Source organism: Meleagris gallopavo, chromosome 1 (assembly GCF_000146605.3).
Source record: "Meleagris gallopavo isolate NT-WF06-2002-E0010 breed Aviagen turkey brand Nicholas breeding stock chromosome 1, Turkey_5.1, whole genome shotgun sequence".
NCBI lineage: Eukaryota > Metazoa > Chordata > Aves > Galliformes > Phasianidae > Meleagris > Meleagris gallopavo.
The window spans coordinates 129,637,204-129,659,892 of record NC_015011.2 but is presented as its reverse complement, the minus strand read 5'-3'; the positions used below and the strand labels follow the sequence as shown (position 1 = coordinate 129,659,892).

General features: G+C 42.1%; 1 protein-coding gene across 1 annotated transcript in view; it reads right to left on the bottom strand.

Annotated features, from left to right (window-relative positions):
* Nucleotides 1-21,298, bottom strand: part of NPAS2 (neuronal PAS domain protein 2) — a 95,475-nt gene extending 74,177 nt beyond the window's left edge. Inside the window, exon 1 of the mRNA XM_010727756.3 lies at nucleotides 21,156-21,298. Coding sequence (XP_010726058.2) covers nucleotides 21,156-21,169 — 14 coding nt within the window. The 5' untranslated portion in view covers nucleotides 21,170-21,298. The remainder of the gene's footprint in view (nucleotides 1-21,155) is intronic.
* Nucleotides 21,299-22,689: the final 1,391 nt, after the last annotated feature.

The window sequence follows — 22,689 nt, the reverse complement described above, 5'->3', positions numbered from 1 at the left end:
TGTTCACTGATGCATGTTATGAGACATACATGGTGAGGGTGAGGGTCATATAGCTATGGATAGCCCTCCGATCAGGAGAGAAATTCATTACCATGCCCTGCAAGTCCTTCTGATTCAGAATGATATACTGTTGCTGGTTATGGCTATACTTAGAATGTAAAAGAGATTTTTTGCATAGCATCTTTCTCTTCCTTGTCTGCAAAAATATATAGCATCACTCAGTTTTTGTCCCATCGGAGAATTCCTTTGGAAATCCTTCATGGCGATGTGGCTGCCTGGTGCTATCTGTCTGTCAGGGCTGTACAGCATTATTGTTCTGCACCAGGAGGCTCCTATGGAGGTTCACTCACATGCCTACACTGGCATTCCCCAGCTTTCCTAAAGATAAAGTAGGTGTTACAGCCAAAGCCTGAGGGTCTGAATAGCCACCTTTATATCTTGCTTGAGCCCTGTTTGCCACATAAACTAGCTTCCTGGTAGCAGACTGGATGCTTTTAGAAGTGTGGAGATAGGAAAGTGCAAAGGTAGTATTTCTACTTGAGGGCCGTGCAGGAATGCCCCAACTGGAATGTCCTACATGGAGAGCAGCCCACACGCAGGGCAGTGAAAGAATTGCTGTCTTAGCTGCTCTATTGCACATTTGACTGAAATCTTTGGTTCTGAAGAAGCTGCATTTTTCTGGCACATTTCTAGGAAAGTAGATTCTCAGTTTGCTGCCAGGTGGGAAGGAAGAGTTAAGTTTTTAAGAGCACTGAGTGGCACATTAGCAAGTGTAAATGCATCCAAAAAATGAAAAAGGACTGTATTACTGCTTCTGACTCAATGTTCTTTGCCAAATAACACTCTTGCAGTCACCTTTTCTTCCTCAAAGAGAACAGGTTGCGACAGATTGAAGTCTTCTCCCCTGCTATGTCAGGAGCCTTTATGTGACAATTACAACATCATTTTTGTTTTACGATCAGCTGAAGTCAGTTCAAAACAGCACTTCACCTCACACACGAGATAGTATGGCTTCATGTGACAGGGACTGCAGTTTGGCAGAAGCAATTCCTCATTTACAATCTGCTTTCTTCTATCTCAGTGTTTTCTACCCAATGCAGAGTAACTTTAGTTTTGAAGTCAGTCAGGCTTATCTGGAGGAATGACTCATCTAGGGCAATCAAAGTAGCCTGCTCCTGCACGCTCTGAGAAGCACTCAAACGCTGAGCAGTGGAGGAGGAGAAAAACTACAAACCCATGACAAGAAAAACCTTGGTCCTTCCTTCCAGATAAAATCTGTGATATTTGTCAGCAGCTCTGTGAGTAGCAGTGCTGGCATTCAAAAGGGGAATTTCTTTATCTCCCTCCTTTCCATGGTGATTTCCTTTTTCTCCTGTTCCATCCAGCTCACATGCCACGGGCAAAGCTGGCCTCAGAAACTTCAGAGAAGCCAGCTGGCTGTATGTGAGCCCCCACATCAGGGGATCCTGCCGACGTAATCTACAACACCATGTTTCTAGCTTTATTTGTATGTCTCCAGTATAGCAACTAGCCAAGAGCAGGCCTAAATGCTGCAGTGTTCAGCGTGATTTTGGCTTCCTCTGACAATTCACTCTTTCACATCATCCATTAGACCTATGAAAATAATACAGCATTTCCCATTAGTAATCTCTCCCACTTGTGATTTCTTTTCTTCGTGGCCTGAGGAGTTGAAGTACGCAGATACCCCACAAAAGGCTCTCCAGAGCAACCACCATGAATTCAGGAAAACTGGCCCTCAGCCCATCTACTTTTCCTGATTTTGAACAGTTCCTATTTAATTTCTCTCCTGGCTGCTTTTCCTTTTAAAAATGCTTATCTTTTAAGGCTAAAGACATGAAAACACAATGTTCCTAGGTATGAGAGGACGCACTCAAGTCTGCCTGAAGCCTGCCTCAGGCTAGTCCTGCACAGACCCAAGAGCTGCCCACAGGCGGCAACAACATGGTCAGAGCCACAGATGGTTGTAAGCAGGCACCACCAGAAAGCAGCTCCATTTCATCTTACTCCTAAATCTTAAACTAGGAGCAGTTTTACACATGTGGAGTAACTCACTGTAAATGCGAGTCACTTAATTCAAATCCGGAAGGAAGCAATTGCACACCATAAACCAAGTTCTGCAAGCTGTGAAACTAGTACAAGCTAATGTCTTACTGGATGGTGTCAGAAAGCTCTTGTGAAGGTCATCTGGGTCTGTAGGGTCTGGCATATATTGTCACAAAACTTAAAGATACTCCATAGCTTTGATATCTTTACCTTTCTCATAAATTTAACTGATATTGGTCAGCAAATTCAGAATGTAGCCAGACAGGCACATGTACAACCACATAAAACATGACCAAATAATCCTTTATTCTACCAAGAAACTGAGCAAAAAAAATCCATAGAACTCAATACCCAAACCAGGCAGGTTTCCAGGACTGGACCCTGTAAAGATTTACAAATCAAAAAGTGAGAGGTTACAATGCCTAATTTTTAGTCGCATGGATTCTTTCTTCTTACCTAACTTGAGGTATTCGCAGTACAGATGGCTGACAGCAGGGATAACTGTCAAAATGGCCTTTGTAGTCAGTGGAGAGAAACAGCAACTCTTAGCCTTAACCCATTTCTAAGAAAGTTATTAACATCAATCAAATATGTCATGCTTGAGAAGTGTCCTGATAGTAAAGGCTCAGACTAAGCACCCCCCTTCCCCTCCAGTCCCCCAGTACCTCAGGAGACCACACTATTGAATTTCTATTTTCTTTCTATCTTCTATTCTATTTTTCCATCTTTTCATCTTCTATTCAAATTACAGGTACCAGCCTGTAATCAGCTAGGTTTACAGAATCGCAGAATCACAGAATGGCCAGGGTTGGAAGGGACCTCAAGGATCATGAATCTCCAACCCCTGCCACATGCAGGACCACCAACCTCCCTATTCAATACTAGACCAGGCTGCCCAGGGCCCCATCCAATCTGGCCTTGAACACCTCCAGGATGGGGCATCCACAACTTCTCTGGGCAGCCTGTTCCAGCACCTCACCGCTCTCTCTGTAAAGAACTTCCCCCTGCCATCCAACCTAAATCTTCCCTCCCTCAACTTAAAACCATTTTAAGGAGATTAAGGAGGTTGTGGATGCCCCATCACTGGAGGCATTCAAGGCCAGGCTGGATGTGGCTCTGGGCAGCCTGGTCCGGTGGTTGGCAACCCTGCACATAGCAGGGGGGTTGAAACTAGATGATCATTGTGGTCCTTTTCAATCCAGGCCATTCTACAATTCTATGATTCTCCACCCCGAATCCTATGGAGAGCATGCTTCAGTACTTTCTCCCAGTGGTTAGAGGAACTTCTCTACCTGATAGCCTAAACTTTCTGTACCTATGTATTGAAAGTTTAAACCTTTTTGCTCTTGGGATAATTTGTGCTTTAGCTTAAATAGCTTTCCTTCATGTTTCCTTTTCATCTACCTTCCAGGAGCAACCACACTGACTCTCAGGCTCCATTTTGCTCAGCCTTCTCATATGCATGGTTCCTGAATCAGACTCCTCTTCACCTCAAAAAATGTACAAGGAAAATCCCCTGAAGTGGGAAAAATGTCTTTTTAGCTTTGTGTATGTAGTGATCCTTTATTTTATTGTTCCTTCATACTTGTGCTCTGTCCTTTAGTTTGGCCTCTGCTTATGTGGGCATTTCACAATGAGAGAGAAAAATGTGTTAAATACTCAGAAGCAGAATTGTACAAGCACCACATGGGGGATTCAGGGGTAAGAAGAGTCTCTGAAGTCACTCTAAGTTCCTTCCTGAAAAATCATATGGTTGTCAGATTGGGCAAATCAGAGATGTCCTTCTGATTTCCATATTTCTTGGGTTCTGAAAACCTAACTGAAGGGCATTAGCATTTGGCTGCCGTACTTTTAAGAGATAAATTACAAATGAGAACATTGAGCACATCTCAGAAATTATGATATTTCCTTTAGATATTTGATATTCCATACAGCCGAGTGCTGCCTCAAGACTGATGAAAACTTCTACTGTATGCTTGATTTATGATCTATTTGGAGATAAAAAAAAGTGCACTTAATACTTTCATTTCTTTGTTTCCTCCTTTTTTTTTTTTATTAATAACCAGGCCACAGTCCAGGAAAAAAAAAGTAAGTTTTGCGGATGTATTTATCGACCCTTGCATTGTGATTTAGTAATATACATCAGCTGGTACTTACTCTCACATAAATGAAAACCCGATGAGGAAAGATATTGAGCACATGTTCTAAAATAAGTATATGCTTTAAACATGCTATTAAATTGCAGTACTTGTCTTTCCTCATTTTCTGGATTTTTCCATTTCCTTTCCTGGAGTTTTAATTCCTCTGGGGCATATAATAAAGTCCTTACTCAGACAAAACTACTTTTCTATTTACTTTATGTTGAAAACTGCATGAGACAGTAATATTCTCGAGACGAGGAATTTCTTATCATTTAGGTCTACAAAATAAAATAGTTTTTTCATGGATTCATGGAATTGTTGAGGTTGGAAAAGACCTCTCAGATCACCTAGTCCAACCACCAGCCCACCCCCATCATGCCCACTAGCCATGTCCCCCAGTGCCACATCCACATGGTTCTGGAACACCTCCGGGGACACCGACTCCAAAACTGCCCTGGGAAGCCTGTCACAATGCTTTGTTAGACTTTCTGAGGCAATTTCCTCTTGTCCTATAGCTGATATCTGAGAGAAGAGGCCAACCCCCATGTCACCACAGCATCCTTTCAGGTCGCTGAAGAGAGTGATAAGGTCTCCCCTGAGCCTCCCTTTCTCTACACTGAACAATCCCAGTTCCCTCAGCTGCTCCCCATACGACTTGTGCTCCAGACCCCTCAAAGCTTCAGTGCCCTTTTCTGGAATGCTCCAGGGCCTCAATGTCTTTCTTGCAGTGAGGGGCTCAAAACTAGGTGCAGTACTTGACACAATAACTTTTGAATAAAATAATGTAAAGTTCATCATTCTTTACTTGTAGGAATTTTCTTAAATTCCAGAGAGGAATTTAAGAACCCTTCTGCTTGATCTCTGATGGCTCACATGCACCAGATTTCCATACTGCTCATGTTTAAAAATTACAATGAAAGCAGTCCTGATCCTGCATGGAGGCCACTCTTGTGGTTTCAGTACTCTCATCTATTCTGTTCAGACAATCACACACTTCGGAAGAGAAATTCTCTTTGATTACTGTCCTTTCCAGCATTTTTTATTTTTATTTTTTTTTTACTTTTTTCCAAGAAGTTTTCTCTTGTGTGTGCCTTTTCCTCCACACTTAGGCCTTTAGCTCACCCTGTTGGTTAATGGGCTGCGGGCCTTTTCCAGTGTCAAGGAAATAAGTTAACGTCATCATGTCACATGCCATCTCACATTGGTTGTTTTTATTTTGTAATTGTAGTTTCAATGGTCCCTTCAATACTGATGAAATTTATAACAGGCCAGGAAGGCTCCTTTAGATTAAGCTGTTTTCTGATGTACTAAAGGACAATCATGAAACATTAGCCATGATACATCAGCTAAATGGATTGAAACTTTAACACAAGGTGGATGACCTAGAGCTGGAATTTGGTACCCTTTCTCATTATTACTCTGCATGTATTTTCAGTTTATTCACTGGGAATACTTGTGAGACACAGTCACTGTGATTAAGAAGGTCAGATTCTACCCCTATTGACAAAAGCTTATTTTAACACAATTTCTTTTGTACAGCTTTTGCTTTGACTAGCAAGCACTTCATCAGGTGAGTCACCCCCTTTCACTGGGTCTAAAGCTTGCACAGTTTGATCTGTCAAGATTTATGGGCGTGTATGCATATACCCCATTAAGCTACACCACTGAAGAGAAGGATGCAGTGTTGGAATAACAGGACACTCGCTGTGAGCAAGTAATATTAGAGTTGTGCTAGAAACACATTGTAAGCATGCTGGCAGAGGAGATGATTCCTCTGAAAAGGGATCAGAGCTGGGGCTGATATTCAAGCAGCTCTTTTTGGAGTAGAAATCAGAAGCCTGAAAGTGGTGTCCCAGTTTCCCAGGCAATATAATGGGGAAGAGGGCCACACTGGGGGAGGATTCACAACCCAGTGGGAAAGATCTGTTGCCTCAGTGTAGAAGGCACTGGGGCTCTGTATTCCTATCCTATATGTGGCACGTGTAGGTGTAAGTAAGGCTTGGTTTGAAGCCACTTTCTCCTCAGAACTCCTGTAGGACATGCATTTCTACTGCTCACTCAGTAAGCAATCCAGGCTTTGGCTCTTGAGTGCTCAAGGCCAGAATCTGTGGACTGGGAAAATGAAGGAGTTCTTCCACCACTCCTCCTTTTTTTCCCCTGCTTGTCTTCACTGCTAGTTCCTCCTTCATCTATGGGCTGATTCAGTAATTTGGCAAGAAAATAGCCTCTGGCTTTTATTTTTCTGATTTAGAGAGTTGAAGGAACTTCTGCAGGAGTCTCACCAGGTCAGATAGCAAAAAGCAATTGGCAGAAGTGTCTAACTAGGAGCAGGGAATGGGTGGGGGCTGGCAAGCTGGCATTTGCCAAGCCAAGGGTGCAAGTGGGAGCAGCCCTTCACCACTTAGGGTAAGCAAGTGGTAGAGTGGACATCAATGAGCTTTAGTCTGTTGTGAGAACACACCTTTCCCCCCTTAGGAGACCTGTGAATCATCCCAGCTACTCAGCTATTTCCCTGCATGGCCTCACAAGGGGCAATTGTCAATTTTGTCTCATACCATTAGAAATTGATTTGGGAAAGAACACCTCCACCTTACCCTGATGACTGAGACAGCATTTTTCTGAGTTCAAAAAATATCCTCACAGATATACAAAATCACATAATTAAATTGAAGCAGTTTAATTTTAAATTAAAATTCACAATTTCTTTCTGGAAGGTTGCAAAGCCAACCTAAATGCTGATCAATTCTATTTTATTTCTTGTCAAGTCTTCCTTTCATCTCACACTGTGAACCAGAGAAATGCCTGAGTTTTTCCCTCAGACTTTGATCACCACATTACCATGACAACAGTGTATTTACTGTAGCTATAATGGATGGACTTCAGATGTCAACTGGGTCCCTTGGAAGTCCATGGGGAGCTTTTGGTCTCCTTATACCGCAGTAAATTAAAGAATGATTCTCTCAACTGAAGAGGTATCTAACAGGTAACTCGTATTTGCTCTCAAATTCCGCCTGCTCTGCCAGCAACGTGCACTGCCTTCCATCAGTCTTAAATCTACCAGCTGTTTTAATGATTTGGGAAAACAGGTCAAACTTTTATTTATCGGTATGCTTTGTGCTTAGCTGACTGAAGACCATAATCCAACAAGCTAATGCATCATTCTGACAGGATGTGATGCATGGACATGGTGAAGGTTTTTATTGTTACTGTTTATGTTACTATTTTTTCCAGAGCATTACAGCCTTGCACAGCAAAAGAGAAATGTGTAAGGCTTTGTTTTTACACAGTTCACAACTAAAGGATGGTATTTTTGCATGTATATAGACTTGGTGCATAAAAATATACAATAGAAACAAGACCTATCATGCTCCTGAAGACATTGATACATGGAGTAATCAAGTCACTTCACCAATAAAATAACCTTTCAGCTCGAGAACAAGCTTTATACCTTATTGAATTACAGATACAATACAAAACAGCACATGTAACTCCTGATCAGGATGCAAGAAACTTAGTTACAGCAAGTTTCTTAACGTTTATGTTTTCTTACATTAAGGACTTGATGTACAGATAACAAAATCCATTTTGCACAAGGTTCTGCAAGGAGTAAAGTATAAATATATATACAATTTTTCAACAATGCCTGTCAATCTGCTCCTAAAAAGTGCAATTAGAAGATCAGAAACCTAAGTTAAAAGCCCGTTTGATCTCAGCAGTTTGGCTACATACTGACAATTTTGGAAATAATTCATATCAGAAAGAACTGTTGAAGCTTTATATAGATCTGAACATATAATACTTATATTTTATATTATACTTAGATATGTTTCAGATACAAAAACAGTGCACATTTCTTTAAAATGAAATTGTATCAGCAGTCATAAAGATGACTCTAGATTCTAGTAGAAAAATTATTAGTCTATTAAAACCAGTTAACATTTTTTAATTTAAAATCTTGAAAAGCTAATTTAATCATACCAAAACATATCAGAAACACTTGAAAATGAGCAAGAAAGTAGTACTGTGTGCTCAGTATTAATCATTTCTCAGGTATGTTAACTTCAATATACAAATACCAGATTTTATGGCAAATTGAATCTTTTAAACTACCCTTAAAGCTATATAAAGTCTTAGAAAAAGTTTGTAGGAAAATATTTTTCAACTAAACTAAATGCATTTTTTTTCTTTGACCTGCCTCGAGCTTGCTGAACCACAAAGGACCCCTCTTTAAAACGGACAAAGAGGGCCAAAGTAGTCATACTACTGAAAAGTTGTGAAAAGAACAGAGCAAAACAGGCAATAACATTGAATGGTCTCATTGCAGCCACAAAACTCTGCATGATAAAGGCAACAATTTTGTCACGCTGGAGTTCAAAGGAGGCAGCATTTCATAGCAAACATGCTTTCCACTGCTTGCTTGGTGCAAAGTAGATCTGAACCCAGAAGACATTCATTCAAAATACCCCAAAGTGAAGGGAACCAGCCATGACCCATAAATATGTGTTGTATGTATGCTGTTCTTCCAGACTATTTTTTGGGCCTGTCAGTAGCCACAATAATGGAACTGGACAGTGCTGCTAGTGATGGTAGCTGTTGGTCATTCCCATTTCCTATCTGCATTAGATTCATTGACTCTGCCCTTCGTGACCTGGCAGTGTTGTGCATAAAATTCTCTTCTTAGCCCTGCTTTTGTGCCTTGCCACTTGAAGACAGTAGATTTTGGAACTAAGAACAAACCATGAGCGTAATTACCATTTTTTCCTCTTACTCCCAAAATAAAGAAGCAATAATTTCAAGAGAAAATGGAGGAGTTTCTCTACGAAAAGCTTAGCTCAGTAAATGATTCTACAAAATGATTGAGATGAAAATCTGAAGTCTTGAGGGTTTTACTGAGGGTCATGTATCTGGCTGCAGGAAATGTGAATTTTACTCATGGCTAGGCTTGTCAGATCTCCCACACCTCTTTGCTTTTCTAGGGAGTGACCTGGGTATACTGCTTGCCTGGAAGACTTGCAGCATGCCTCCAGCTAGGACAACTTCTCTCAGCCACACAGAACTTTCCCATAACAAAACCACTTGAAGTGAAATTTTCCAGTCTGGTATCTTCCTTGAGTTACAATTATTCCCGATTTCAGCCAAAAGAGTTAAAAAGGAGAGGTGGTACATTCTTAAGAAATGTTTCAACATCTTGCTTTGCAGGTGTGTGTGGCCTTTGCAACAAGGATATCCTGTTAAAAACCAACTGGAACGACAACATTTAATAAAATTGAAGTTGCCACCCCGTTACATGGAGATCAGTGTTGTCACTTCAGAATTCGTTCAGGCCAGGATAAGTCAGCTTTGGTGGCACAGAAGTGCTCCCATGCTTGACCCGTCCCCCAGTTTAAGCCAGCAGTTGTGCAGTGACTCAGAACTGATTGGGAAATGCCAGCAAATTAATATAACTTAAAATGACTGGTAACAAGAAACAAAACAAAACAAAAAAATAAAATGCAAGCATAGTGCAATCATTAAATCATTAAGTACTGAATCATAATGAATATGCAGGAAGTGAATAAATTAAAATCATACAGGCAAAGTTAATTGCACTATTTCCTAATTTCTGAGCGCTTGACTTTGCTTCCACAGTAGATAACATTTAATGCAGCTTCTGGGAGCATGTGACTTTGCACGTGAAAATCCTCCTTACTGGACATTGTTGTGACATTTCCAAAATATCATCAGACTTCCAGCCACTTCAGCTAACAAGCTCTGGCAGCTGCCATGATCACAAGGTACGGATGCAGGTAGCAATAAGGGGAAGCAGCAAGAGGCAGGAACGAGGTGTTCTTCCTATGGGCTTTCTGAGTGTTTGCTGGCAGCAGAGAAGTGCTAAGTTTGCCAGTTTTCCATTCCAGGTGCGCAAGTGAGCAAGCAGCCCCTTCTGTCCCTCTGCTCTCCAGCTCTTTCCACACCTCAGACCCCTCACTCAGTCCAGCCTCACATCTGCTCATCTCTATATCTGGCTTTCCAAGTCTCAGGTACTTTCCAAAGAATTCTGTGCATTACTCCTTGCTTTCTAATCCCACTTCCAGTCTTTGCTCAGCCCGAAGAACTCCTTGGCTTCTCTTCCAACCTCCTTCTCCCACTGTGGTGCATGGAAGTTGCCACCCTGACCTTCCTCCTCCCAGGGTCAGGTCCACATCTGTCCTCTTTCCAACTCTTTTCCTCCAGTTGGCCACAGAACCCTCACTTTGCCATATCTCATAATGGGGGCTCTTTCTCCATCCCTCCCCTCTAGTTTCTCTCCACTGCCATGATCTGTAGCTCAAAGCTCCTGGTCTTCCTTGCTCCTCATTTACTCTCTGTGTTCCCTCTCCTACTGGTCATCATTTTCTCACTGTCTTCATCTCTCCACTCACCAGCTTCCTGCAGGACAAAACACAGTCCCATTTATCTTGTCCTCCAGGACACTCATGAAAAAATATTCATGGAACACTGTAAGGTGACTTAAACCCATAGTAGCTCCAAAGGAAGTCCTGCTTCCTTTCCTTGAATCAACCACCAACATTTGTATATCTGTGCCATGAACCAGTTTAGGAAAACACAACAGCTGAAAATTAATCTATTCACACACAGAAAAGGTTAAATTTCATTAAGATCAGCTTCCTGGTTTTGCCTACAGCTCCTGGAAAAGGGAAATAACAGAAATGAGTATTCAAATTCAGGAGTGGGGCAGGATCTTCTTTTGCAGTAGCGGTACATACTCACTAAGGCAAAATTAAAGCAATCTTGCAGGTATGGCTTTAGTACTAAAGGGTAACATTTGATAAAGCAATGGAAAATTGGTCTTAAATGGAAGAATTTCCTACGCTGACAAGCTGCCTGAGTTCATTCCAGAAATGTCTCACAACTTCTCAGCTATTGCTTTCTTTTCTAAGAAAATTATCTTGCAAGACAGTGGTGTTGCTTTCTGGTAAAGTAAGAGGAGTTTCACCTGAATCAGAACTCTCCAACAGAAATCTGGAGACTAGCTGGGAAACAAAACTAGGGAGAAACATCCAACAAGTTATTAACTCCAGATTAAAAAGCAGAAAAAAGGTTGGCCAGAATGGAGTCCCTTCCTACCTTGGAATCCCTGTAATCTTTGAAAAAATACATGCTTCTCAGCTCCCGTGCTACTGTGATGACTGCTCCCTTTCCACTCAGCCCATCCCTGTTGCAGCATACGTGTGAGTCAGAGTGGGGAACTAGTCAGCCTTTAAATATGCACTTAAATCTTTCCATATTCAGGAGAAGACTTAGATAAAATTCTTAGCAAATGGGTAATGAAAAGCATGTGGCTAAGTGTTTACCTGAATAAAGTTGCTTTGTTGGATCTGTGCTAAAATGTCAAGCGCCCATTAGGCACGCTCAGCATCTTCCTCAGTGCTCCCGCACACACGGAGCCTCTGCCACAGTAAAAGTTGCCTTCCCAAGGGGGAATTTTTTTTCCCCACAGAGTAGCCCAGAAGGAGAGGAACCTTCAGATCAAAGGTAATTCTTACTTCTCCCTTACACCCCTTGCTTTCCCAGACCACAGATCAAAGGGAAGGTCTAGAGACAAGGAGAAAAAAAAACTTTCCTAAGAGAGCCATGAGAGATTCCCCATCTCCCATGTGGCTTACCAAGCAGCCTGTAACACAGTGAGCAGCTGTCTGTGCCACTTGCTTGGAAGCTCACCGACTGAGAGATGGAAAGTCATCGAGTGCAGGAGTCAAGTTCTTTATCAACATCTCTTCCTTCCGAGCTGCTTTGCAGATTGTCAGTGTGCAGGAGGGATTTCAGAGTGAGCGCAGCAAGCTCACCTTTTCTCCTACGTATGCAGGCTCAGGAGGAAGCAGAATCATCTCCAGTCCGTGTGATTGAAGAAGCCTTGGATACTTTGGCTAGTTGGCCATTATTCATCGTACTTGGGAGACCAAGTTGTTTAAGCTGAGACTTCAGAGAGTGAAGAAAAAATGTTGCACATTTTACATTATCTCTTGAAAATATGAAAGCTTGCTGCAGTCCTTGGATACAATATTTATGAATTGGTCTTTCAGCCAAATCCACTTCTGCATAAGGATACACAGCTGCCAGTACCAAGAAGTATGGTACTTCCCAAATATATCTTTGCCATTTTTAAAATCACTCTAGAGGCTTGAAAATAGTATTTCTTTCTTTGTAAGTTAAATCTCTAGGTCTGGTGTTTCAAAGAGAGCCTGAAATTAGCCAGATTTTTGTGTTTGTTTGTTTGTGCACGAGAATAATTGATTAAATCAACACAAGCGTAACTGATTATACACTCTAAGAACAGTACTGAGGAATTCAGCTGCAAAATGAGCGGCATTGTGAAGAGCTATACAGAATTTTTATGCTTGCATCTCATATATGGAATCCCCTCTCAATTACACACTACCAATTTTGAAATGTCTCATTACCTTACACCACTGGATATCCAGATTTTGAATGAACTTAACCTGCGTTATCAAGACAGAATTTTTTTAGATGTCTCTTTAAACTTTCTCATGAAAAGGAAAAATCTGAATAGAAGAACATTTAAATACTTATGACTTACAAAAAATATCATCTTTCTTTCATTAACCAGCATGATGACCCTGCAGTAGTTTCACGGTGGGAAAAAATCTGCAGAGAAATATGGCAAGTCTAATGCCAATTATGACTTTGCAAATACATATATCATAGACCAGGCAAACAAAATGTGAATTTCAAAGTTAAACACTGAACTTATATCCCTAGGTACTCTAAAAAATAACCTATCTTGAAAAGAAATTGAGAAGACTATCAAATTTCATATTTGGTCAACAACAATAAATCTATTGTTCAGATACAGTTTAAATCATCCATTGGAAAAAGACAATTTTGAGCAAAGGAAATAGCAATTGCATTAAAGAAGTGATACCTTTTTAACTGGCATTACACTATTCATTTTGCCTGTAGTTTTTAATACATTTTAGGTTCTCCAGAGTAACAGAAAATTGGACACCATGTAACAATATTTGTAGCCTTTACAAAAAGAGAAAATGCCTTTGCTTATTTGAGGAAGAATAAGCAACTTTAGCATTATGCCTTTTACATTAAATGGAATGTCTGGAGGGATCCAGATGCTAAGGAACTGCAAGCTGGTGTCCTTACTTCTAAATTCTATTCTATCCATCAATTAGGCACACAGTCATTATTTACTTCACAAGCATAAATGGGGTCTTTTGGAAAAGAATTTGAATATCAGTTCAACTTGCAAGAAAATAACAATACTTAGCACCTTCAAAAGGCTTCTGTCTTAAAGTCAAAAATAATTAATAGGTAGAAGCGAGAGAATGGCATTGCAGAGGTACCAGCAGGGACAGGGCATACAGGGAAGGTGCAAGAGCAGCTGCAAGCAACACTCTGCACAAGGAAATGCCTTATGAGGCTCAGCCACCAAGGTGGATCAATACCCAGAAGAGGCTTCACCATGTCTCCTCTTTCTGCCAGAGTCACTAAGGCTAGAAAAGACCTTTCAGATCATCCAGTCCAACCATCAGCCCACCCCCACCATGCCCACCAACCATGTCCCTCGATGCCACATCTATATGTCTCTTGGACACCTCCAGGATTGGTGACTCCACCACTTCCCTTTGTAACAGCGCGTTCCCCTGCTCGGTGACCCCCTCAAACACATGGCTGTGAACGCACCCATCACTGATCAGAGCCTACACTTCTCTCTTAGGCTGCCCTAGTTTGCAGACAAGAGAAGTGATGCACAAAGGCATTATGTTTGTGGTCTAAGCTCATATCATTGCGCAGTATAATTATAAATAAAATCTATCTATTTTGAGATTTCCAGTTTTGTTGCCGTCAACAAAACCCTTTTTACACTGACTTTAAAATCCCGAAGTATTTTCTTCTGACTGCAATACTGTGCCAAATATTTTTGTCATTTCAAAACCCAATTTATTGCTAAAACCTTGCATGAATGCTTCAGAGGAACTTTTAAGATCTTGCCAGAATACAAGGAAAGATTACTGAGATGGATTTTGTGCAAATAAATCTGTCTAAATCACCAATCTTATAAACCTGTGCATCACCCTAAGGTAAGTACATGGATATAGGCATCTATATGTTGAAGTGATCTAAAAGAGACAGTGAAATTCCTTGATACGTACAGGATCTACAGCAACTCTTTACAGTACTGTAGTCAGTGATGGTGGGGATAACGGAAGAAGTGAAAGAGGGAAGAAGAAAGGAAGAGAGGAAAAGGGGAGAAGCAGAACGTACCAACTGAAGTAAATTAATAAAAAACAAGGTCCTCTTGAAGAAAGCTAAAGAGTAAAATGAAGTAAAAGAAGGAGAAGGAACAGATAAAAATTTTTTTAAAAGTCAAAAAAAAAACCAACAAAAAAAAGACAAAGTTTAGTGCTATCAGAAACTCAAGCCAGTAATCTTTGTCAAGCCCTTGATTTCAGTGGGAGTTTTGCCTTAATGAGAACAGTAGGATAGGCACCAAATGCAGCTTTATTTCTATACTTGAATAACAGCAAGATACAGCAAGATATTGTATTGTTGAAAAAGACTGTGCATTTTTGAAGAAATATGGATATTAGGGGCTAGGCAGTATAAGTGTAATTGCCACAACCAGCTGGGAAACATCAGTGTGCATCAGCTTACAATAAAGCCCTTCATGCTGTAAGAAAGAGAAAAGATGAAAAAAGGGACTCATGTCACCTTGCAAATAACCAAATTAAAGGTCCAGAATTATTCCAGGAAAATTTCCATTTACTTCAGTGACAGCTCTGAAAACAAACAAGATTCTCCAGTCCTTCTTATTAAAAAAATAATACAAATACAACAGTGAATATGAGTGACCTATTTATTTTGTATCTGCATTGCTCTTGCTGAAATTGTTGGAAATGCACCCATGTGGTTCACACAAGTATTCTTTGATTAGGCTGTTTTCAGGCAGAAAGACTGAGAAAGTGTATTCCACAAATATCGCACCGATATAGCAAAAACTAAATCGGAGAACAAAATACTCTTCTGACCTTGGTAACCAAAGATAAAGCGACTTTTAAAAGCTAGATGCTCATCTGATGAACGGGATGAAGATTTCGGCTAAGTAGTGGCCTTAATGGTCCATGAAGAAATCGTATACCTTTATAAATCATAAATTAAGGGAGCTCTCACTAGAAGTGTAATTGGGCTGTGGGTATATCAAATGTAAAGCCTCCAATTTAAAACCTTTTACTGTTTTAGATGTCAAAACCAGGAACAGGAAAATACCACAAGTAAAATCTGTGGAATTACCAATACGAACAACAAGGCAAATATTTTGTATGAGAACTACAAATAGCAGAAAAATACCCTGATTCCACCTGATCACATTGTGAGCACTAATAATACTTATTATCTACAGGACTCTGCAAGAATATCAATCTTATCCATGCTGCATCAGTTCTCCATGACTCTCAATGAGAGTCATCCCACCCAAATCAATAAGTCCAAGATGTACTCATAGTTGGATTCATTCTGCTGATCAGACAACGGGCAATTCTCAGGTATTGCAGTCACATCCACCTGCTGATTGAGAGATTACAGGCGGGAGCTTCCTTGTTAAAAGAGTCCTCCAGTTTAATGACTTGACACACCTAAGGGTGAATCAAGAGAAAAAACCTCAGGTTGGCTCATCAATGACAAAAAGATAAAAAAAAAATCAAACTCAATTACTACTGTTTGCAGGACTAAAATTATGTTAAAGAAATTCATTGCCATCTGTATGCTTGTTAAAGTTGATTTTCTTGTTCTGGTTTTCTTCCTGACAATTGAACAGTATTGTCTATTTTTAAAGAAAATAAAAGCTGCTTGAATAATAATTTGCTTTTCCCAAGATAGAGAAATCATAGTGATGGACTTTAAGAATGGTTACCGAATTAGAAACGAGAATGAAAAACAAGTGTTTTCCTGTTCAAGGTATTCACTTTAATGAGTTTTTATTTTCAACTCGATTGAGTGCTGACTACAGAAAACTCAAGGCTACCAGGACATTAAGCTGCTCAACCGACTGAAAAGTTTGATGCTGTTTCTAAAAAGTGAAGCTTATCTGAGAAATGAAATCAGTGTCGCTGCTCCAAGATAACTCTTGGGAAGAGAAGTTAATATGGCTTATTAAATAATGTTAAATGAGATCCAGCAGGATCCACAGAATCCAGGCGTGCTCTTGGAGCTCCTGCTTGCTCCCCAGCTGCTTATGCAACACTGCTCTCCTGCTCAGTGTAAGGGCCTGCCATTCAGTTACATAAGGCATTCCTAAAATACATACAGGCACTCATACAGTTCAGTTACACGCTGCCTTTGAGTTTCTTAGCAGCTAGCATAGAGGAATTTCAAGAAATGACCACAACGACTTGCACACTGCTGAATTTCAGATTGTTTCTGTCATTTTCATACAGCTAGTTCTCATCTAGAAACTAGTGGATAACAGCAGCACAAGCTACGTGTAAGTACTTTGACCACTGCTTAGGCACTACAGAGGTTTTGGTTTGGAATGGCTGTGATGTTCATTACCCAGGGCTTTAAAATCTGCCTTTCAGATGATTAAGAAAATTCTGGTCCAGCAACCAGTAGCCTATACAACACTGTTTCTTTAACCAGTGCCTGAGCACTGTGGATAGGTGAAGAAAATGATTGTCCTAAAGATTCTCCCATTCTTTGGTCAGAATTTACTCTCTAATGGACGGATAAAACTAATGACAGCACTGCCAGGTCAGGAAACAAGACCATTATGCCCCAAACCATCTTTCTGATTCTGGGCAGCAGCTAAGGCTGGGGCAGGCTGTGTGAGTGGGACAGGCATTGGAAATACAACAATCTTCCAGCAGAAATTCCTTCAGCCAGGCATTGTAGCTCAGCATTCAGTGGCTCTTGGCGGAATTGCTTCTGTGAATGTAATTGCTTTCTGAACCCACTTGAACCCAAGGAGATAAGACTGCCATCCTTGGCATGACTGCATAGCTAAATAATAGGACACCAGGGAGTGAGCTTGAGCCCTATACCCTGCTTTTCCAGCCCTGCATAAGCGTCAGCTCATACCCCGCTCTGCTCTGGAGCATATCAACCAGTTTTGTCATACCAGCTCTTTCCACTCAAATACACCATCACAGGGCAGGAAGGTGCAAGCCACCACGAGCTGCTTGCACTGGAATCCCCAATGCACCTCATGTAGCAGAGCAGGCGTAGCTGGAGGACCACCTGGCCCAGCCATGGCCAGCTGTGGTATCAAGGAGTGCATAGAAGAATACAGCAAATCAAATGTAGTATTTCCTCAGGATATTCACCAGCCTTCCAAGAATTTGTAGATCAAAGCTTCCTAAGCAAGAGGCAGTGGTTTTGTATTTAATAGCCGGTGATGGATTTCTCTTCCATGAACTCATCCAGTCATCTCATTAGCTGATGTAACCTCTCAGCATCCACATCCTGTGGTTAGGAGCTCAGCATTTGACCACACTGCTCGAGGAGCCACCTCCCTTTGTCTCCATCCCCATGACTGCCTGCTTCACCCAGTGCCCTCATGGCTGTCTCTGACAGCAGTCACTCCCAGCTTGCCTCCTCCATGCATTGCAGGATTTTACAGATTTCTGTTTCCTTTCTTGCCAATCATTGCTTTATTAACCTTGCTGCTACTCATGCAGAAGCCACACTGTTCCTCTGATCACCAAACCCTGAATCTCCTATTCTCTTCCCCGCCACCATATACTTTTGGAATGCATGAATCAACACGTATAATCTCAAAGACATGGGTACACCCATAGTTTCTGCAGTGAATTAATGATTTTCTTTTTTATTATTTCCATTGTTTTGCTTAGTTTTCTACACTCACATCTGTTGTTGTTTTGAAAGTTTTCCGAGTTGTTTATGGAAGATTTTATCTAACTTTCTGTATCTTCAGTGACTTGTGGCAATGCATTTCTGTGATTTTATTTTGGGTAACATATACTTTCTTTCATTAACTGTCAGTACGACATATTACATATGAATGCAAAACACATTACATTCACTTGACATGAGGATACTCAAAGAGAAAGAATGGTTTAGATTTCCAGGTAAAAGATGCTTTCTCATGCTGGCTCTTGTTCCATGTTTTGAAATAACTAAGAAGTTTCATACTTGAACTTCCAAATTTCCATTTTGATCTCAAGCCCACATAAACATCCTTCAGACTTTCTTCCCATATGACAGAATCACAGAATCACACATTGGCTTGGGTTGGAAGGGACCTCAAAGCCCATCCAATTCCATGTCCCGCCATGGTTGGGCACCCACCAGCTCAGGCTGCCCAGAGCCCCATCCAACCTGGCCTTGAGCATCTCTAGGGATGGGGCACCAGAGCTTCTCTGGGCAGCTGTGCCAGTGCCTCACCGCCCTTTGAGTGAAGAATTTCTTCCTACTAGCCAAATTAAATTGACCCTCTTAGTTTAGAGCCTTACTCCTTGTCCTATCACTTACATTCCTGGTAAAAATTTTCTCTTCAGCTTTCTTGTAGAATCCCTTTAGGTACTTTTGTATTTTATGCACAGATCCCTAAGAACAGTGGTAAAACAGATGAACACGCTTTCCTTTCTGTCACAATCTGGTCAGCAAAAGACCACCTGTTTTACACAGACTTGTGCCCAAGCAGAAGAAGGTGAGCTCACCTCCCAGTACTCACCATTTACAAGGTTAGTTTTGGAATATTTCAGAGCTCTCAGCATGGAGCAGGGTGTGCACCTGCTGTGCACGCACTGCAGAAAACAATGGCAGAGCTTACAGATGAGGGAAAAGACAAGGAACAACAGGAAGGTGCTGAGCGCAGACAGCAAAGTGTGTGGGAATGCTAATGGATACTAACAAATGTCCAAGGTCACCAGTGGCCTATATGTTGGGAGAGGTTTACTCTTCTGAAGCCACAGGTGAATTTTCAGAATGATGCCAAAATTAAAGGCAGGCAGTATGGAAGAAACACTGACCTCTGCCATGGTTCTTGAATAAGGGAACAGAAGAGTCTTCCTGTTCTAAAGTGTTATTAAACACGACATTTGGGTTGGACTGACGTATGCATCACGGTTTGCCTTTAAGGGAAGAAACACAAGAAATGAAGTATAAAAAGCATCTCTTATCCCTCCATCCCCAAAAGGTACACAGAATTTACGTGTATTGGTATAAGAAAGGTGTGTTCCAAAACCCCTCAACCCAATCTACCAAGATCCCTGGAGCCATGATAAGATAAATGCAAGGAGTAAATCATCTCTGCAGTTTCTCAAATGCTTCAGCCTACAGGGTCACATCACATCACATTGTCCTTCCTGCCCTGCAACTGTTTCATCTCTGAATTCAGCTGGTGATACATCAATATATATCATCCTGCGTGGCACATAGCAGCAGGTCCCAACAAAGGGTCCCAAAAAAATCCCTGTATAATGCCACTACATAAACAAATCCACCACCATCTCTACACTCTGCTTAAACAGTATTACACGGCATTTCCTTTTCAAATTTCTGTAATCAGTCTCAGAACAAGAAAGTCAGTCTCAGCTGATGCTGATTTCTGTTAAATTTCCAGCCTGAATTAAGTCAGCTAAAATACAAATATTTGCCTCAGCCTAGTTTCTTAAAAAGAAGTTGTAATAAGACCAAGGATCAACAGAAAGCTAAGCCAAATCTGGGAAAATGCCTGGTTTTCATACAGATAATGATCTCCCTACAAAATTCGCTATTTGAGTGCATCTGTCCTAAGAACCTGAAAGCAAAACATTGTTAAACACAAATGAAAGTTACTTAAATCCTAATGTCCAGCTTAGGAAGAAAAAGCAGTAAAGTACTCATAAAATACACATTTGAATGCCATTCTCAGTTGTTTTATTTTTACCACTTACCAATTGTACAGAAACGTCATTTGTTTGCTCTAAACTTACGGCTGTGCAAAATATCCTATCCTTAAAGAATGCCAAGCTACAAACTGGAACAATCAGCTGCTGATCTTCATTTTCCTACTTGAAGCAAATACGTTACGATGCAGCATCAGCTCCATGATGACATACTCTTTTGTTTCCACAGGACTTTGCTGTGTTGATTTATTCTTAATACACTGAGCTATAAATTCTTCCTGTGGAAAACCCACATCAGCTTACTGCAGGAGTAAGAAGTAAGTGAGATGAATCCTGGAGGTCCACAGCACAAAAGCATAGTATGAGGCTTAATGGGGACATACACAGCTGCCATCCTGCCTGTGGCAAGCCCACAGCTAGAGGAAGGTGGTGCAAAATGCACGATGAGCAGCAAGAGCTGCTCCTCAGAGCAAGGAGACCACAGAATGATAGAATCAGAGTATCCTGAGTTGAAAGGGACCCATAAGGAGCATTGAGTCCAACTGCCGGCTCCACATAGCACCACCCAAAACTCAGATCATCACCAGACGGCAGAGCAGTTCATGTGGGGCAAAGTAGAAGCAGGGGCTGAAGAGCACAGAAGGCTGTGTGAGGGGAAAGATGAGAAGGACAAAGGAGTGGTAATAATACAATCCAATCACTGAAAGTTTGGAAACCACTGGTTTTGCAGTCCAAAAGATCTCTTGTCCCTGTCCACCACCAGACTCTCACCACGTGTTTCTGTTCACCATTCCTTCTCTCGGTCTGGGTTTTCCCCCTCTGTTTCCAGTTCCAGCCCTTCCTCTTCACCTTGTTGCCAAACTTTGCCATGCACCGACTCCACCAAGCCCTCTCACTTGATTCCAAGGTCCCTGCCTTTCCCTTTCACCACACCTTCATCACCAGTGCTGCTTCTCCCCCCTAATCCCACACTCTCTTTCGCCATGCATGCGAATGAAGCAGTTTCCCTTTCCTTCCCCACCCGGTCTCCATACCAGCAGGCACACCCAGGCACTGCAGCCACAGCCCCATGTCCCCTCCTTCTGGTGCTCACCACAGCAGCAACATCTGGGAAGAAGACCTGCGCAGGGAAGTCCACTCGGCCCTCCAGCCACAAGCAGGAGAGCTCCCATCCTTCCCAGGAGGATGAGCTCAGTGTGTCATAACACCAAGAGCATCTCCAGCAGTGCCATAGGCAAACCCCCAAATGCCCACCACTTCCAAATTCTGGAAGATTTTCATAGGCTCAAAGTGACGCATACCCCCGTCACAAGGTTGATCCCGAGCCAAGTATCTTTTTCCTGCTCCAAAACACAAAGCCACAAGAATTCAACGGTTTCAATGAAAGTGTTTTTTTCAACAGAGCCAAAAAATGCGGATTCACAGAAAAACAAAGATCAAGGACTCCTAATGCAGGATGGAATATACCTAAACCATCTTTGTCAGATACGTGGTCAAAGAATGCAATTTCCTCTCACCACGCTTTCAGAAATAGCTGAACCATTTTATCTGAAACTTCCCAAAGAGATTCTGTCTTCAGCAAATACTCAACCCGGAAAATGTCAGCCTACTCTCAAGCCTAGCAAATGCATAAGCACCTGAAAGCAGAGCTTTGTATTAGAAAGCACAGGGTAATTTTAACTGTAGACAACATCTCTGCCTATGATAAAATAACAATACCTTCGAGTGCTGGGCTAGAAAATGGGACAGATGCAATTCTGCAAAGTATAACCTATGGGTTCAATGCATCACACAGGCAGGGCAGCACCTTTATGCGTGAAGGAAGGCAATTTTAGGCATCCCTGCTGGCTGCACGGGTTGGAGCAGGACTCAGCAGAGCAGTAGGGCCACGTCTGCGAGGTGTGAGCACTGCTAAATCAATGTCAGCACACAGCCTAGCGCCACGGAGGGATGCAAACCAACACTCACTCAGGGGTGGAAGGGAGATGGCTTCCCACTTCGAGATGCAGCCACTTGTTGAGCAGGCACTGAGAGCCTGGTTAGAATCATAGCGTCACAGAACGGTTTGGGTTGGAAGGGACCTCAAAGCCCATCCATCTCCAACCTCCTGCCGTGGGTAGGGACACCACACACTAGGTCAGGCTGGGCAGACCACGAGTCTGAACAGCCCTTCTGGAGACCTAGGGCCTCGAAAAGATTAAAGTTCATCTACCGGCCGCGATGCTAAGAGCCGCTCGTTATTTCTGAGTCACTTGAGTGAAAGTAAGCTGCCGCCCTGCCGACAGCTACAAAGCGCCGAGTAAAGTTTATGGATGAACGTGCTCGCTGACAAACCGCACGGTGACCGTGCAGGAGAGAACGAGCGCACAACTCCTCGTGAAAGAAGCGCCGCGCTGCTGCCGAGCGCTGCGTTCAGCATCCCCCCATCGGGCACGCTGCGGGGAAGAGAGCCGGGGCTGGGTGCGCGGCTACAGCGAGCACCGCAACCCCTGCTCCCGAGCAAACGTCCCACCGGGCCTCAAGCAGAAATCCTCCCCGACCTCACCGCAACTTTTCCTCCCCCGCCCCGGCGGTGATGCGATGACCCCGCACCGCGCGGGAGTTCCAGGGACGGCGGGAAATGCCCC